Genomic DNA, 18674 nt, shown 5'->3' with positions numbered 1-18674 from the left:
CTATATCCCACTGAGTCAAATAAAGGACATTGAAATTTACGATTCTTATAAGACAGAAAAGTGGATTCAGAATGGTATGCAGAACAGACTGTCAAAATATTTCTAATTTCAGTGGTGAAATGTGCACCTGCTAACACAAATTAATATATTTTATATGCTATAAAGCTATCCAGATTCAGTTTGTTAAATTTATAATAGGCCTCATTGTTGATTAAAAAATAACTTCCATTTTTGATGAGCATACACAGGTATGCATTAAAACTGGTTCTTGGAATAATGGTGCAGAGAGCTCATACTTGGTTTTAACAACAACAGAAAGTGTCACTTTGAGGAAACATGATTCAAACATTAGGAAAGTTTCTTTGCATAAAAAAATTTATAGCACTGATTGTGTAGCATAATGATAGATAAAATATATATTTGATGTTTCAGCTCCTATATAATAAAATTAAAATTAACACTACCAAATGCTCCTCTGTACCAAACAAAACAACAAACTGATTCTGATGTTTTAAAGCCAGATACATCAGTTGTTAAGAGTACATTAAATAAAATATACAAAACAATTTACAAAATCCAACTAAAATTTAAAGACTTTGTTACAAGTCTACAAAAGCTTTAAGAAACTTGAAATTTATAACCACAGTGTAAAAATTTTTTTTCCTTTAATCTCAAAGCTTTTTATACAAACTGAAAGCACAAAAGACCTTCAGTTTTATATAACGCTACAAAGGGCTGGCCTAAAGTGTACATAGTGTAAACAGTGATCATTACAGTATTTCTCCTTCATCAAAAATACAAGAAACATCACAATTTTGGAAGAGAATTCGCATGAGTAGTACTTTTCCTGAAATAATAGAGAATGCACAAGAAAACACGTACCTTTATTCAAACGGTCCCCAAACTACTAATGTTAATAAACCAGGCAGTTAAAAATTTTAGTTTTCAAATGGTCAATTCCAATTCCATTATGCTTCCACGTAAATACATTCTTAAAGTTAGAGATATCTTACTCATACTTAAGCTGTTGGTATAATCCAAATTTTTTTCACAAGACTTTTGGCCATCTTTCCTATAAGACCCTTGCATAAACAATACATTTTTTTCCTTTAGTCGCTTATTTGAACATTATTCTGATTTTCAAAAATTAACTTGCTTTGTAATATGATATTGTTATGTATTTGTTAGGCTGTCTTTTTAGGGAGAACTTAGTTATCAGCATAAAATAAATACATTTCTATGTTATAAATTAGTAACCAGCCTTCTAACACAGTTCTAGAAATAAATGAGGTTGGCTAAAGTTTAGTAGAGAGGAAAATGGAAATTGTAATGTAGTTAAAAGATAATTTTCTGCTGGCCTTAAAAAAAGGTGTGATAATTCCTTCTTTGGCTACCAAGTCAAAGCATAAAGAATTCTGCACATTGTCAACATAACTCATATTTACAGAATATGAAACTACAGAATGATTTATACTCTATGCAAATATTTCCAATATAAACATTTAAAATGAATTTTGTGGTTCAACCTAGGGTTAGGAATATAATCAATCCTAACTTCAAAACCTTACATGTTAAGTTGCCTCATTTTATTTTTCTGAAGCTATTATGAGTTTTGTTTTAACCACCCTCCCCACCCCAGTATTTTCCTAAGGTTTCAATCTAAAATTTAACCTAAAGTTTAGCTCTATCTTCTTCTTGTGTCTCCAAATGGAGAAATTAATTGGACTTCACTGATTGTCTGCATACACACTACTATAATGTAGTGGTAATAAAGATCTGAGCTGCATCTCAGATTACTTTTTTGGAACTTACCTAATTCAACTGTTGAAGAATTTCTAACATTTAGAAAAGACGGCCAAAACTATTTTCAGTTAATTTTCCAAAAACAAGCTAAGGAAATAAAGTATGATTCCTATCATCAGTTAGCTATCTGTTTTCTGTGCTATAGGAAAAAAAAATACATAAAATTATTACTGACCGAATTTGTAACAAAGTACTTCCAAAGAAAACAAGTCCAATTAAGGTCCAGCCTGCAAACTACTGAGGTCTTTTTTAAACATGTTAACACATGATGTTAAAAGAGGGGGAAGATTCAGTTTAAGGATTATGTGATCTATTTCCAAATAACTACAACTTATAGTATGGAGGAAATACTTTTCTATCTGTTTCCAGTACATCAGTTTGCTTTTTGTATTTTTAAAAATTCAACACTTCACATGTTGACCCAGAATCTTGGAATACTTAAAGAAGCCAAGAATGAAAACATGATTTCCTACTCTGTAATCCACTTGACCAGCCCATTTCCAGATTTTTCAAAGGTGTGTAAACTTAAGTGCAGCACTAGAGGTCTCTGTTATAAATAACTTTCTAGAATTCTTCCATGTTGGTTGAAACATTGGGAGTTGCTGGGTTTGAATCTTGAGAAATGGCTGCAACTGTGACAATTCTTGGGGAGCCAAGCACCTCTGTAACAGATGAGTCCAGTTCTCCCGAGGTAACAATGGCAAGAGCTGTCCCACCACCTTTCTTATTCTGGTGCGTTTTGACATGTTTGGAGAGATGATCACTCCGCATAAACCTTTTGGAACATTCTGGGCATTCAAATCTCTTTTCACCTAAACAACAACAAAAAAATAGTAAATGAAGTCATACACATTTTACTTAAATGAAAAAATTTTAAATAATTTCTCTTCAGAGCATACTATACTTTTAACTTTTGACTAATTGCGAAATACCTTCTTTCTGTTTTTATTTTAAAATGCCATCAAACAAGGGGCGCTTGGGTGGCACAGTCAGTTAAGCATCCACTTTTGGTTTTGGCTCAGGTTGTGAGATCAAGCACCTGATCTGGTTCTGGCTCAGCGTAGAGTCTGTTTAAGTTTCTCTCTCCCTCTCCCCACTCCACTCCCTGTTCTCTCTCTCTCTAATAAATAAGTCTTCAAAAAAATAAATAAATAAAATGCTATTGAACAAGCAGTGTGGTACAGGAGAATGAGCATGTGATTGGGAATAAATGACCTGAGTTAAAGTCCTGATTCTGCTAAGGCCTACAAGTAAAAGCTAGAGCAAGTTAAGTAACCACTCAGTTCCCCATCCATGAAATAAGAGGATTTCTAATAGACGATCCCAAAATCTCCTCCCGGTGTAACAATATATAATGTTCAAGGCTTAAGTCCACTTTTCCTTAAAAACTACTGTCTCACATGAAAAAATGCTCCACATCACTCGGCATCAGGGAAATACAAATCAAAATCACAATGAGATACCACCTCACAACAGTCAGAATGGCTAAAATTAACAAGTCAGGAAATGACAGATGCTGGCGAGGATGCGGAGAAAGGGGAACCCTCCTACACTGTTGGTGGGAATGCAAGCTGGTGCAGCCACTCTGGAAAACAGCATGGAGGTTCCTCAAAATGTTGAAAATAGAGCTACCCTACGACCCAGTAACTGCACTACTAGGTATTTACCCTAATGATACAAACATAGTGATCCGAAGGGGCAGCACGTGCACCTGAATGTTTATAGCAGCAATGTCCACAATAGCCAAATTATGGCAGGAACCTAGATGTCCATCAACAGATGAATGGATAAAGAAAATGTGGTATACACACACACACACACACACACACACACACACACACACACATAATGGAATACTATGCAGCCATCAAAAGAAAATGAAATCTTGCCATTTGCGACAACGTGGATGGAACTAGAGGGTATTATGCTTAGCGAAATAAGTCAATCGGAGAAAGACAACTATCATATGATCTCCCTGATATGAGGAAGTGGAGATGCAACATGGGGGGTTTGGGGGGTAGAAAAAGAATAAATGAAACAAGATGGGATCGGGAGGGAGACAAACCATAAGTGACTCTTAATCCCACAGAACAAACTGAGGGTTGCTGGGGGGAAGGGGGCCGGGAGAGGGGAGTGGGGTTATGGACATTGGGGAAGGTATGTGCTATGGTGAGTGCTGTGAAGTGCGTAAACCTGGTGATTCACAGACCTGCACCCCTGGGGATAAAAATACATTATACGTTTATAAAAAAATAAAAATTAAAAATAAATAAAAATTATATATATATATATATATATATATATATATATGGTTAGCAAAAAAAAAAAAAAACTGTCTCCATTTTAATTATAATGCCTAGAGGCATAAACTACCTTAGAACTACTTAAAATAAAATCAGTTAATAATTTAATAGTGTACTGAGTTTCTTTAGAAGGCAAATACTCTATTTCAGATTTAATAGAGTTTTGAGGTCTCACAGAATAAGGCTGTTAGGTTCTTGTATACAAAGTGATGCTTAAATATGCTCTCCTTAAGATGTAAGATAGTTCCACTGGAACTACTTCACTATTCTGGAATAAAAACTAAATGTTAACTATAAAGAAAAAAATGCATTTCACTTCTGTGTTTAATGGGTCGAGTGCACAAAAATTTGGTTAAGTGGTATACCATCATGTGCACAACGGATTAGCTTTAGTCCTTCCCTCTAAAACTTGTTATTTAAGGGAAAGAAATGTTTTCCAAGTCTGACACTAGAATTCCAATCATAAGAAAATTCAGTTTGGGGGCACCTGGGTGGCTCAGTGGTTTAAAGCCTCTGCCTTCGGCTCAGGTCATGATCTCAGGGTCCTGGGATCGAGCCCCGCATCGGGCTCTCTGCTTGGCGGGGAGCCTGCTTCCTCCTCTCTCCCTCTCTGCCTGCCTCTCTGACTACTTGTGATCTCTGTCTGTCAAATAAATGAATAAAATCTTTAAAAAAAAAAAAGATTAAAAAAAAAAAAGAAAATTCAGTTTGGCTGACTTCTTTACTTCGCCCTGCTTTTGACTTATCAGCAGAAAATCTGTAGGCTCAACTCTGTCCATATCAGATAACCCACCATCTTCTTTGTTTGCTTTTCTTTTTAAAAAAATTACACTGAGAGTATTTGATTAAACTTCTCTCTTTCAGTCTTGAAAAATTAAATGAAAGGATAAATACATGGTTTAGGCAAAATTCTCAAAAATGTTTGCATTTTCTGAATGCTGATACTTAGACAAGGGCAAAAAACGATTAAATGTTGGTTTAAGGTTAAGACTGATCTTGAAGTCCTCTGACCTTTCAAGTCTCCCATTTTATTTCCAAAGAAAAATTCACAGCTTAAAGCTAAAAGAAATCTTAAAGATCTTATTTTACATTTTTCATTTTATAAATGAGTAAGCTGAGGCTTAGAAATTAATTAATCTTCTTGGGAATCTTACAACTTATTAATGTCACAGCAGGATTCAAGGCACTGTACTTCTGGTTTGGGCTTTTTATGCTAATTATCAAAGTGCAATTAGAGACCTCTTTTCTTTTATAACAGCAACAGCCAAGAATAATCAGAAAAAACTCAGATGGTGATGGCTGGAAGACACCAGATCATTTAGTAAGCACTGAATCAACTGGGTGATCAACCTGTACATAGCAGCTGTTTAGTAAGTCTTCGTTAGCTGTAATGTTCACGAATTCAATCATTTTGAACAAATACTTCTGCAACATCTATAATGTACCAGTCACTAGTGATACAAAAATGAACAAGTGAGAGTCTGACACTTTAAGAAGATTCTATTATCTTGAGATAGTCATTTGCAACCATGTGGAGCTACCAGTACACCAATTAAAAAATTCAAGTCCATGAGAGACTATGGACTCTGAGAAACAAACTGAGGGTTTTGGGGGAAGGGGTTAGGGGAGTAGGTGAGCCTGGTGGTGGGTATTAAGGAGGGCACATATTGCATGGAGCACTGGGTGTGGTGCATAAACAATGAATTCTGGAACACACACACACACACACAAAATTAAATTAAATTAAATTTAAAAAAAATTCAAGTCCCAGCCAATCTAATGACAAAGTGTATGGGATACCATCGTGACATGGTTTGTATGTGGACCTTTTAGTCTGCCTACTCCTAGCTCCGAACAGCTGAGTTTTCTTCAGCTATAGTCAGTCAGAGTTGCAGCAGGAAAAATCAGAGAGATTAGAATTGGAAGGGACTTTATCTGCTATTGCTGGGAGGGTGTCCCATGGAGAATATGACAAAAAATACGGACAGTTTCTAGGAGCAAACAGCAGCCCCCAGAAGAAAGCCAGCACAGAAATAGGGACCTGTGTACTACAACAGCAAAAACAATTTGGTTGACAGAATTGATGAGTTTGGAAGCAGATTCTCCCCTAAAGCCTTTGATAAGGAATAGCCAGTTGACACCTTGATTTTGACTGTGTGAGATGCTAAGTGGAGGACCCAGGGCTAGCCTACTCAGACTTCTGACTTAAAGAAACTGTGATATAATAAATGTGTACTATTTTAGGCTGTTAAATCTGAGATAGTTTGTTTTGGCAGCAATGGAAAACTAAGAGTTATATAAGATATAATCCTGAAAAAATTAAGGCCTAATAAGATAATAAGTGATAACTGATTTTATTACATGATCCAAAATCTATGAAGTATCTTCATTACAAATATCCAAAGCAAAATACCAAATTTTACTTCTATTAGAAAATATCCAGAGCATAACCCAAAATCTGGTTTAACAAAATGAGTACAGAAAAAAGAACTGCTTGGGGTGCCTGGGTAGCACAGTCGGTTAAACATCTGACCCTTGGTTTCAGCTCAAGTCGTGATCTCAGGGTTGTGGGACTGAGTTCCAAGTCAGACTCCATGTACAGCGTGGAGTCCACTTGAGATTCTCTCTCTCCCTCTCCCTCCATCCTTCCCACTCATGCGTGCACGCTCTCTCTCTCTCTAAAATAAATAATTAAACAAACAAATAAATAAATAAATCTATCTTTTAAAAAAAGAAAGAGGGCGCCTGGGTGGCTCAGTAGGTTAAGGCCTCTGCCTTTGGCTCAGGTCATGATCCTGGGGTCCTGGGATCGAGTTCCGCATTGGGCTCTCTGCTCCGTGGGGAGCCTGCTTCCTCCTCTCTCTCTGCCTGCCTGCCTCCCTGCCTACTTGTGATCTCTGCCTGTCAAATAAATAAATAAAATCTAAAAAGAAAAAAATTTTTTTTAAATAATAAAAAAAGAAAGAAAAAAGAATCGCTACTTTGACCTAGGTTATTAAGAGAATGCCTTGTTATATTACATGACTGTTAAAATATAGTGGTCTTTTAAAAGGACCTAAGTAGAAGATTCATACTTAGAAATCATATTCAATTATTCCCTAGAGTAAGAGTAATTTCTCTCAGAAAAAGCTGCTGAGATTTTCAATGGAATCTTAGATCTGAATAAATGCAATAAATCAGATCTTTTAAGCTTTATTTTTTGAAGTACCATCAAGAGCCAACTATCTTGCTGTCACAATCTGTTTTCAACATGTTGCCCTCAAATCAAGCTAATAAAATGCATAAAACATAATTTATGAATTAATGTTATTTCTGTCATGATAACATTTATAAATTAAAACTCACAAATTAAAATTGATTTCAGGGGCAGACTAAGTGACTATGTTAGTTTCCCTGGGCTTTTGTATGAAAGTAACACAAACTGGGTGGCTTCAAACAATAGATATTTATTCTCTCACAGTTCTGGATGCTAGATGTCCAAAATGAAGGTGTCAGTAGGACAATGCTCCCACCAAAGACTCTATAGAGAAGAGTCTTTCCATGCCTTGTCCTAGTTTTGGTGACTTTTGGCAATCCTTGGCATTCAGTGGCTTGCAGCTGCATCTCCCCAATCTCTGCCTGTGTCTTCACATGGCCTCTCACCCTATGTTTCTGTGTATTCTTCCCTTCTCACAAAGATATCAGTCATTGGATTTAGAACCCAGTAGGTCCTAAATCTTAAGTGGGTTCTAAATCTTAGGCAGTAGGCATGGTATGACATCATCTTTAATTTAATCTGCAAAAAACCTATTTCCAAATAAAGTCATATTCACCAGTGATTAGCATTTGAACATCTTAAGAGAGACAATTCAACTCACTACAGGGACACTGTTAAATGTCTACCATTTGATATAGCTAAGTAAAAAACATACCCCTTGGCTTATGAATAACTTTTACCATATATCCATGTGTAGCATATACAGCAGACCTTGGAACAACAAGGTGTTAGAAGCATGGACCCTCGTATCTGCACAGTTGAAAATTTGTGTGTAACTTTTCACTGCCCTCAAACGTAACTACTAATAGCCTATTGCTGAGTGGAATCCTTACCAATAGCACAGTCAACTAACAAATATTTGTGTTATATATATTATATACAGTATTCTAACAATAAAATAAATTAGAGAAAAGAAAACATCACTAAGAAGAAAAGGAAGAAAAAATCCATTTGTAGAACTTTAAGTATTTAAAAAAAAAAAATCCATGTATTAATGGACCTGCACAGTTCAAACCTTTGCTGTTCAAGGGTCAACTATTTACAACTTTTTAGTAACAATAACAACTTTCATAACCCACGTTAAAGGAGTAATTTTTTGATTTGTTCTGAGAAGCCTAGTTATTCAAACTGGGAGACTTGCTGGGTCCCTCAAACCCTCTCCTCCAACATGTTCAACTTAGTCCATCCTGGACACCTATTTTAACATACACAGCCTAGAATATCTAAATGAATCTTTTCATGAGTACCCACAATTCTATCTAACGTGGATAAAAGTAAATTAAAAGGGGGAGCAATGATAATTTCCAAGAAGTCACATGGCTTAAATTTTCTTGAAGTGGAAGAACTGGGAGTAAAAGGCGGCTGAGTGGGAAGGGCAATGGAATTAAGAGTTGAGTATTTTTAAGTAATCTCTGCCCAAAACAAGGCTCTAACTTACAACCCCAAGACCAAGAGTCACATATTCCACCAATAGAGCTAGCCAGGTGTCCCAACAAGATTTAGATAATTATTAAAATAATGAGAAATTTGACCAAAAAAATAGGAATACAATGCTATTCTGATTTACGGGCTGATTTGAGACTATGATTTTATAGGGACATCAATTTGCATAATGACTAATTTTTCATTTCCTTCTTCAGCAACTATCTAGTTGAATATAGAAATCATTTGATCAAATTTATCACAAAGGCTTTTTAAAAAGCAATCTCACCTACTCTAATAGTTTTAACTATGATCTATAAATGGATAATGGCATCAAGATCCAGATTCCTAAATTAAAATGTGAATTCCACACTCCTTAGGTGTGCCATACACATCATTCAACATGTTACAAAAAAAATTCATCACTGTTTATTAAAGGAAAATGGCTGAATCTTGATTAGAACAGCAAATTTTAAGGTATTTTAACTTCCCTAATTCCATTTTAAATTCTCCAGAAGCCTAGCAGCTACCACACAGAACAGAATGGAGCTGGAACTCTTTCAAAACCTCATGTCCAAGGAATTATCATTATGCGATCTGTCTAGTGGTTCTTCAGAAGACCTCACTTAAAAGACTATTTTAATGAATCTGACTTGTAGGCAGCCCAATGTGAAAAATCTTTTTCCAGGGACAGAAAGGAACATGTGTTTGTCTAAGACAATTGTAGTAAGTGTTTTAACTTCATGGATGCCCAGGGCAATGGATAATATTTGGGACAAACAATAAAAAGAATAAACAAAAAGCTTAAAAGGGAAAACTGGGAGATAAAATATCCAGAGTGGCTTTGAAAAGTTCTGGCATACTCCCTGGAATCTAGGTGACCACATACATGCTTTAAAGCTATGAACATGCCCAGGAAAGATTTGAGAAGCCTCAAACTCTCATGTGTGCTTAACAGTTTGAGAGTCTGCATAGGCAGGAAATGAAGGCTAAGGCAGAGTTGACAATCGTCCAAGTGCTGCCAGGCATTCCAACATACACAAAACCTCTCAGCAAGAGGGAGAGATTTACTGATCCAAGATATTTAAGACTATCTGCAGAATATTTAAGAATATTTGCAGAAAGGAAAGCTGAATACCTCCCAAACTGATGAAAAACAATGTACACATCTAAGAAGCTCAATAAACTCCAAGTAGGTTAAACGCAATGAGATTAACACTGAGACATATAAGCTGCTTAAAGTCAAAACCAAAGAGAATCTACAAACAGCAAGAGAAGTGATGCATCACCTACAAGGGACTGTCAGATAATAGCAGCTGATTTTTTACTGGACTCATAGAGGCCAGAAGCAGTGGGATGATACAAGATGAAAGGAAAATCTTGTCAACCAAGAATTCTACATACAGCAAAACTATCTTTCAAATATGAACAGGGGGTTCCTCAGTGGTTCAGTCAGTTGTGTGTTTGACTCTTGATTTGGCTCAGGTTGTGATCTCAGAGTCATGGGATTGAGCCTTTACTGGGCTTCTCACTTGGCAGGGAGTCTGCTGGAGATTCCCTCTCTCCTTCTGCCCCCTACACCCAGTGCCTGCTCTCTCTCTCGCGCGCATGCATAAATAAATAAATAAATAAATAAATAATCTTTTAAAAAGATGAGAAATTCAGACATTCCCAGATTAATAAAAATGGAAAGAATTTATTGCTAGCAGATTTGCACCTAGATTATTTTAAGATTTGAATTGTAATCCCCAAAGCAGGCAACTAGTAAGAAAATATTATATTAATATTCTAGAAAAATAACAAGGGGATTAAAATAACACACAAGGAATATTTAACACCAAATGCTAGTAACAGAGGAATACAGGAATAAAAAGAAGACACCTAGAAAACAAATATGAAAATAGTGTCAGTCCTCATCAGTAATTGCATTAAATGTGAATGTACTGAATGTTCCAATTAAAAGGCAGAGGTTACCAGAATGAATTATAGAAAAATATGATCCAATTATACATTGTCTAAAAGAGGCTCACTTTAAACTCATCAAGAATAGGCATAACAGGATGGAAAAAAGAAACACCATGCAAAAAAGAGCTGAAATAGTTATATTAATAACAGACCACTATGATAAAAATAGTTACTATAGACAAAGACACCTTACAATGATAAAGACGCACTCCATCGTGAAAACATAGCAATTATAAACATATATGCACTTAACAACAGAGCCCCCCAAAAAACAACCACGAGAAACAAAACTGAGAGAACTGAAGGAAGGTAGACAATTCTACAATATACTTATCTTTCTCCTGTAGTCTCCATTTCAACTGATAGTAGTTATCATTGGTACCTACTATTTCTTTTCTCACGTTTAAAAGATCACCAATCCTGTCAATTTTATTAGCATAATCATTTCTTGATCTGGTTGCACATACTCTTACAACTTTTGTTCTAGTTAGGATCTCGATGACAATCACTGTTGTCCTTACTAAATGGTCTCAAAACCATTCCTTATAAATCTATTCTCCCTACAAATACCAAATGGTCTAAAATAAAAAGATGACTGGGGCGCCTGGGTGGCTCAGCGGGTTAAAGCCTCTGCCTTCGGCTCAGGTCATGGTCTCAGGGTCCTGGGATCGAGCCCCACATCGGGCTCTCTGCACAGCGGGGAGCCTGCTTCCTCCTCTCTCCCTGCCTGCCTCTCTGACTACTTGTAATCTCTATCAAATAAATAAGTAAAATCTTAAAAAAAAAAAGATGACCAATTTGATTAACTGCTGAAAACTGTCAGTGGTTCCCCATTTCTTAAGGCTGTGGAAAAAACAAAATTAAATAGTTCATAACATACAATGGTAACTGACTCCCACCTACCTTTTTTTTTTCTTTTTCCAAATCTATTGTCACAAATACTATGGTTCCAAACACTGAACTGTTTGCATGTCCTGACATATGATACCTTCTTTTTGTAGGAATCAGATTCTAGCTCAGAATAAAAGTTTTGACTCTGGTCTACCTACCAGCCATGTAACTTTGGGCAACTTCTCTCTCCAATTCTCAGTTTCTTCATTTTTAACATAATAACAGAGATAACATTTTAACATTTTAACATAATATTTTAACATAATATTTTAACATAACATTTTAACATAATAACAGAGATACTTATTTTGTGTTACTGTTCAAAGGATTAAAAGAGAAAACGAATGAAAAAAAAAAAGCATTTAGAAAAATGCCTACACAATGAAAGGACTCAGAAATGTTAGCTGTGACTGTTATTGCCTATCTGAATTTGTTCACTCTACTGCTCCCATGGCTCATTCTTACTCATAACTAATAACTCAACTTATCAAGGAACTAAGTCTGGGCCTTAGTAAAAAAATCAAACAGCCTCTTAAAACTTCAGTGTAGGCCTTATTTATAAAATGATAGTGTTGCACAAAATCATTTTTAGGAATTCCTCTGGCTCTAAATACTATTACCCTTAGAAGAGTTAAGAGAAGTGCTGTATGATACTGAGGCATATGCAGAAGGTTGGAAAGAAAATGGTTTTGGATTCTCAAAAAAACAAAACAAAACAAAACAAAACAAACCCCTCTCTCCCTTTTCACATTAGAATGTCTCAAAAAGGGGCACCTGAGCGGCTCAGTGGGTTAAAGCCTCTGTCTTCGGCTCAGGTCATGATCTCAAGGTTCTGGGATCCAGCCCCGCATCGGGCTCTCTGCTCAGCTGGGAGCCTGCTTCCTCCTCCTCTCTCTCTGCCTGCCTCTCTGCCTACTTGTGATTTCTGTCTGTCAAATAAATAAATAAAATCTTAAAAAAAAAAAAGAATGTCTCAAAAATGAGTTTGTCTCCCACTTTAAAACAGGTTTTAATACTTAAAATAATAACTTATACAAAGTAAAATTATTATTTTTGGGACATGGCTCTATGAATTTTAACAAATGTATTAAATCATTTAGTCATCACCAAAATAAAAATATGGAAGTTGCTATCACTTCCAAAAATTCCTTCATGATATCTCTTCATAGCTGAATTCTTTTTCCCTTATGCCTTAGAAAATAATAATCTATTCTCTGTCTCTATGGTTTTTATTTTTCCATAAACTGTCATACATGAATGGAATCATACAATAGGTAACCTTTTGATGCTGGGATTGTTCACCAACACATCTGAGTTTCATCACTGTGGTTGTATATACTAATAATTGATTCCTCTATGCTGGAGAGCAGTACTCTGTTGTATAGATATATGTTGGTTCACCAACTGGCCCTGTACACAAAGGGAAAGGAGAAAACAAAAGAGGCAGACCATGTCTCTTTTGGTAGGTGGAAATTTTAACTTATAAGAAAGGAAATTTTAACTTATCAGAATGGAAACTTACTTATGAGGCTTGTTTTGAATAGCCACCAGATGAATATATCTTTATATCTACCTGCCAAATCTAAAAGTTTACACAGAGGTCTTAACTGGGTTCAGTCATATATACTGTCAGACAGTTTCAACATCTTTCTCTCTCAAAGCTACATCCTTCTAACAGCTCCCATTATGGGAACAGTGGGCAGAAAGTATATTCCAGGGACAGAGGAAGGGGTGAGAAGCCTCTGATTACCCAGGTCCAACCTGCAGGTCAACCAGCAGTCAAGTCTGCTGGATTACCTCTTTCAGCAATATACCACAGTTCTTAACCATTCAACCAGTTGAAGAATATTTGGGTTGTTTCCAATTTGGGGTGATTGTAAGTAAAATCTGGTATATATATTCATTGCTTTTTGTGTGAACATAGTTTTTGTTTCTTTGGGGTGAATACTCAGGAGTGGATTGCTAGGTCATAAACTGAGTATATGTTCAACTTTTACAAGAAAATTCCAAAACGTTTTCCAAAAATGCTGTGCTACATTGCATTCCCACCAGCTTGGCATTCTTGCCAATACTTCTTTTTTTTTCCCCCCCTAAAGATTTTATTTATTTGACAGAGGAGAGAGAGAGATCACAAGCAGGCAGAGAGAGGGGAAACAGGCTCCCTGCTGAGCAGAGAGCCCGATGTGGGGCTTGATCCCAGGACCCTGAGATCATGACCTGACCAAAGGCAGAGGCTTAATCCCACTGAACCACCCAGGTGCCCCTTGCCAGTACTTCTAATTGTCAGGATTTTGGTGTCGTTTTTAATTTTGGCCATTTTAATAGATGTGTATTGATATTTTATTGCAATTTTAATTTGCATTCCTCAAATAAGGTGATACAAAGTACCTTTTCACATGCTAGTCAGATATATGTCCTCTTCAGTAAAATGTCCATATCCTCTGCCAATTTTTAAAAATTGGGTTGTTTAAAAATTGCTGAGTTTGAGAATTCTTTATATATTCTGGATGAAAGTATATTGTCAGATATATTTTTTCATTCTCAGTCTGTGTCTTATGTTTTCATTTTCTTAACAGATCTTTAACAGATCAAATATTTGTAGTTTTTATCGAGTCCAATTCATCAGTTCTTCTTTTCTGGACTGTGCTTTTGGCATTGTATTAAAAATTCTAGCATACCCAAGGTCACAAATATTTTTATATTTTATTCAAAAAGTTTTATACTTTCAGGTTTTAGTCTGAGTAATTTTGAGTCAGCCTTTGTAAAAGATACAAGGTATGTAGCTCAAAGTTCTTTTCCTGCATGTGGCAGTTCTTCCAAGCCATTTATTGAAAAAACTACTGTTTCTCCACAGAATCACTTTTGCATGATACGTATGTGGGTCAATTTCTGAATTCTCTATTTGGTTTTATCTATGTATCCTTTTTTTTACCCAAACTTCACAGTGTTCTAATACTGTAGCTTTATAGGAAATCTTAAAATCATTGAGGGTCAATCGGCTAACTTTTTGTATTTCTTCAGAACTGTTTTGATACCGTTTTGCCTTTCATATAAATTTTACTATCGGCTTGCTAATTCTGCAAAATACTGCTATAATTGTGAGAAGGACTACTATACTGGATCTGTATATGTATATCTGGGAGAAGAGATACCAAAATAATATTGGGCCATGGAATCCACTAACATGGTATATGTCTACATGAATGTAAGTCATCCTTAATTCTTTCACCAATATTTAGTTTTCAGTATACATCTTACATATATTTTGTTAGAGTCCCAGCAAAGTGTTTTACTCTGTTCATCCTATTAAAAATGACACTATTAAGCTACTCGTATCCAGTTGTTCATCGCGAGTATATAGTAAAACAATTCATTGTGTACATTAACCTTGTATCTTGAATTCTTGCAATCTTGCAAACACTGATTAGTATGAACAGCTTTCTTGTAGATGCCAGGGTGTTTCTAAATAGACAACCAAGTTGTCTGCAAATAGACACTTATTTCTTTCATTATAATCTGGGTTGTGTCTTTTTTCTGCTTTATTGTCCTAGGTAGGACTTCCAGTACCAGGGTTAAGAGAGTGATAAAAATCCATCATCTTAGGGCACCTGGGTGGCTCAGCCAGTTAAGTGTCCAACTCTTGATCTCAATTCAGGTCTTGATCTCATGGTTGTGAGTTCAAGCCCTGTATTGGGCTCCATGCCAAATTAAAAAAAAAAAAAATTCAGACATCTTTGCCTTGTTCCTGATCCTATGGATAAGTATTAGGTCCTTCATCAGTAAGTATGCTAACTATAGTATTTTAACAAATACCCTTCACTTGGTTATAAGTTTATTATCTTTGATTCTTAGAATGTGAGAATTTTTATCAAACTAAATGCAGATTTTCCCAAATACTTTTTGTGTATATATATTTAAGTAATCATGTGATTTCTTTCCTTCTCTTGTTCATATGATAAATTACATCAACTGATTGATTTTAGAATCTTCAATCAACCTCTCATTATAGGAATAAACATAACTGAGTCATGATATGTTATTCTTTTACTATTATTACTTTTTTAATTATTATTTTACTTTTACTGTTTTGTTTTTTACTATTTACTTTTTACTACTATTACTGGACCTGGTTTGCTATTTTGTTGAGGATTTTGATATTTGTATTTATGAGAATACTGATCTGTTTTTTCTTTTTCCCTAGTAATGTCTTTGTCTGGCTTTGGTATCATGGTAATGAGGCCTCCTAAAATAGTTAACAGGTATCCCTTCATTTATTCTCTAAAGAAGATTGTGCAAATGGGTATCATTTATTACTTAATAAAGAATTTTTCAATAAAACCATTCTGAGCCCATGGTTTTCTTTGTCCAAAGTTTTTCACTAAAATTCAATTTCTTTTTTTTTTTTTTTTAAGATTTATTTATTTATTTATTTGACAGACAGAGATCACAAGCAGGCAGAGAGAGGAGGAAGCAGGCTCCCTGCTGAGCAGAGAGCCCGATGCGGGGCTCGATCTCAGGACCCCGAGACCATGACCCGAGCTGAAGGCAGAGGCTCTAACCCACTGAGCCACCCAGGCGCCCCTAAAATTCAATTTCTTTAATAGATATAGTACTATTGGTTAATTTGGTCTTTTAAGGAGTTGGTCCATTTCACCTAAGTTCCCTAATTCAGAGTGTAGAGTTATTCATAGCATACTTTTATTATTATATTGTCTAAAGGCCCTAGTGATATCCCCCTCTTCCATTCCTGGCAGTGATTGATAAATTTTCTTGGACAGTCTAGTTAAAGACTAATTCTATCTTTTTAAAGAAAAATAGATTCTGGTTTGATTTTCTCTATTAGATTTTTCTATTTTCAATTTTATTTATTTGTCTTATTTATTGCTGCCTAACTTCCTGTTTGGCGTTTAATTTGTTTGTTTTCTAGTATTTAAGATAGAAACTTATTCTACTTAAGAATAAGTTTCTGCTGACTAAGGGATGCCTGGGTGGCTCAGCTGGTTAAGTGTCTGCCTTTGGCTCAGGTCATGATCCCGAGTCTTGCACTGGGCTCCTTCCTCAGTGGGGAGTCTGCTTCTCCCTCTGCTTGTATACGCTCTCTCTCCCTCTTCCTGGCAAATAAATAAACAAAATCTTAAAAAAAAATTATTGACTAAAACCTTTGTTACTAATAAAAACACTGCCATAAACTCCCTCCAAGCACTGTTATACCTATAGCCCACAAATTTTGATACATATTTTCATTTAGTTGAAAATATTTTCTAATTTCCCTTAAGATATTCTCTTCTGACCCACAGGGTAAACCAGAAATGTGGTGGTTAATTTCCAAAATTTGGAACTCTCAGTTATTTTTGTCACTGACTTCTAGTTTAATTCTATTATGATCTGAGAATATACTTTGTATGATTTCTTTTAATTTGTTAAGATGTAACATATGGCATAAAAATGGTTTATCTTTGAGAATGTTCCATGTGTGGAGTACTCTGTTGCAACTGGCTTGAGTACTCTATGAATGTCAATTAGGGCAAACTGATAATGTTCTATACACTTTCTACTTTTCTGTCTACTTGTCATATCAATTACTAAGAAAAGAGTGTCAAACTCTGCAAGAGTAACTGTGGATTGCTTTATTTTACCTTTTAGTTCTGTCAGTTCTTGCTTTATATATTTTAGAGCTCTGTTGTTAGGTGCCTATTATAATTAGAATTGTTATAGCTTCATGTAAAGTGAGCCATTCCATCATTATAGAATGACGTGTCATAGCTAGTACTTTTCATTGTTTTATGAAGTCTATTTTGCCTGTTATAGTAATATAGTAACTTCAGTTTTCTTTCAATTAGCCTTTGTATGTCATGTATTTTTTTTCTACCCTTTTAAATTTATCCATATGATAGTATTTAAAGTGGTTTTTTGGGTACACAATATATAATTTGGTCTTTATAAATGCAATCCAACAACCTCTATCTTCTAATTGTTAGGTTTAGACCACTAACATTATATATAATTACTGATTTGATTAGATTTAAGTCTATTATTTTGTTTTCCATTTCTGTCCTGTTTTTCATTTTTGTTTTTTCCTTCTCTCCTTTCTTTTGGATTATTTGAATATTGTTTAGCATTCTATTTTAATTTATTCCCCCTTCCCCCCTGAATCTCTGTATTTTTGGTACTTGATAAAGGGATTACAATATACACAGTTAACTTTCATAATACATATATACTGTGCTCTGTATTTTTACACTAAAACAAAGAAGCTTTTCAACCATATAGGTTTCATTACTCTTCCTCCTTTACTTTATATTTACCAAATATATTTTATTTGCATAACATTGAAAATCCACCACTACTTTAAACATATTTTTTAAAATTTAAGCACAGGAGTAATAGCCTGCTGTATTTACACAGGTATTTGCCATTTATTTTGTTCTTCCATATTAAATTCCCAATTTCCTTCTGGTATCATTTCCCTTCAGCCTAAAAAACTTTTTTTTAGCATTTTTTTTTTTAAAGATGTTATTTATTTATTTGACAGAGAGAGAGAGATCCCAAGTAGGCAGAGCAGCAGGCAGAGGTAGAGGGAGAAGGAGGCTCTCTGCTGATTGGGGAGCCCAGTGCAGGGCTTGGTCCCAGAATCCTGGGATCTTGACCTCAGCTGAAGGTAGCTACTTAACTGACTAAGCCACCCAGACGCCCCCTCTTTTAGCATTTCTTTTGGAGTAGATCTGATGATAAGAAATTCTGTTTCTCTTCATCTGAAAACCCTTTGTTTTGCCTTTCTTACTGAGGACACCTGCACTGGATATAAAATGCTGAGCTGGCAATCCTTCTCCTTTTCTGTCCTCCACACAGTTTCTGAGGAAAAATGATTCATCATTCAAATTTGTATTCCTCTATACATAATGTGTCGTCATTATCTTTAGGCTACTTCCCAGATTTTTTCTTCTTTAATTTTCAGCAGACTGATTTCATGTATCTGGGCATGACTTCCTGTCAATTCCTGTTTGGGATTCAGCAAGCTTCTTAAATCCATAATT

General features: G+C 35.3%; 1 protein-coding gene across 1 annotated transcript in view; it reads right to left on the bottom strand.

Annotated features, from left to right (window-relative positions):
* Window positions 1-1697: 1697 nt before the first annotated feature.
* SP4 (Sp4 transcription factor) overlaps window positions 1698-18674 on the bottom strand; it is an 83737-nt gene continuing 66760 nt past the window's right edge. The window contains exon 6 of the mRNA XM_080818302.1: window positions 1698-2615. Within this exon, the coding sequence (XP_080674428.1) occupies window positions 2368-2615 (248 nt within the window). The 3' untranslated portion in view covers window positions 1698-2367. The remainder of the gene's footprint in view (window positions 2616-18674) is intronic.

Source organism: Martes martes (genome assembly GCF_963455335.1).
Source record: "Martes martes genome assembly, chromosome: 11".
Taxonomy (NCBI): Eukaryota; Metazoa; Chordata; class Mammalia; order Carnivora; family Mustelidae; genus Martes; species Martes martes.
The sequence above is the reverse complement of the archived record's forward strand: the minus strand, read 5'-3'. Positions and strand labels throughout refer to the sequence as shown.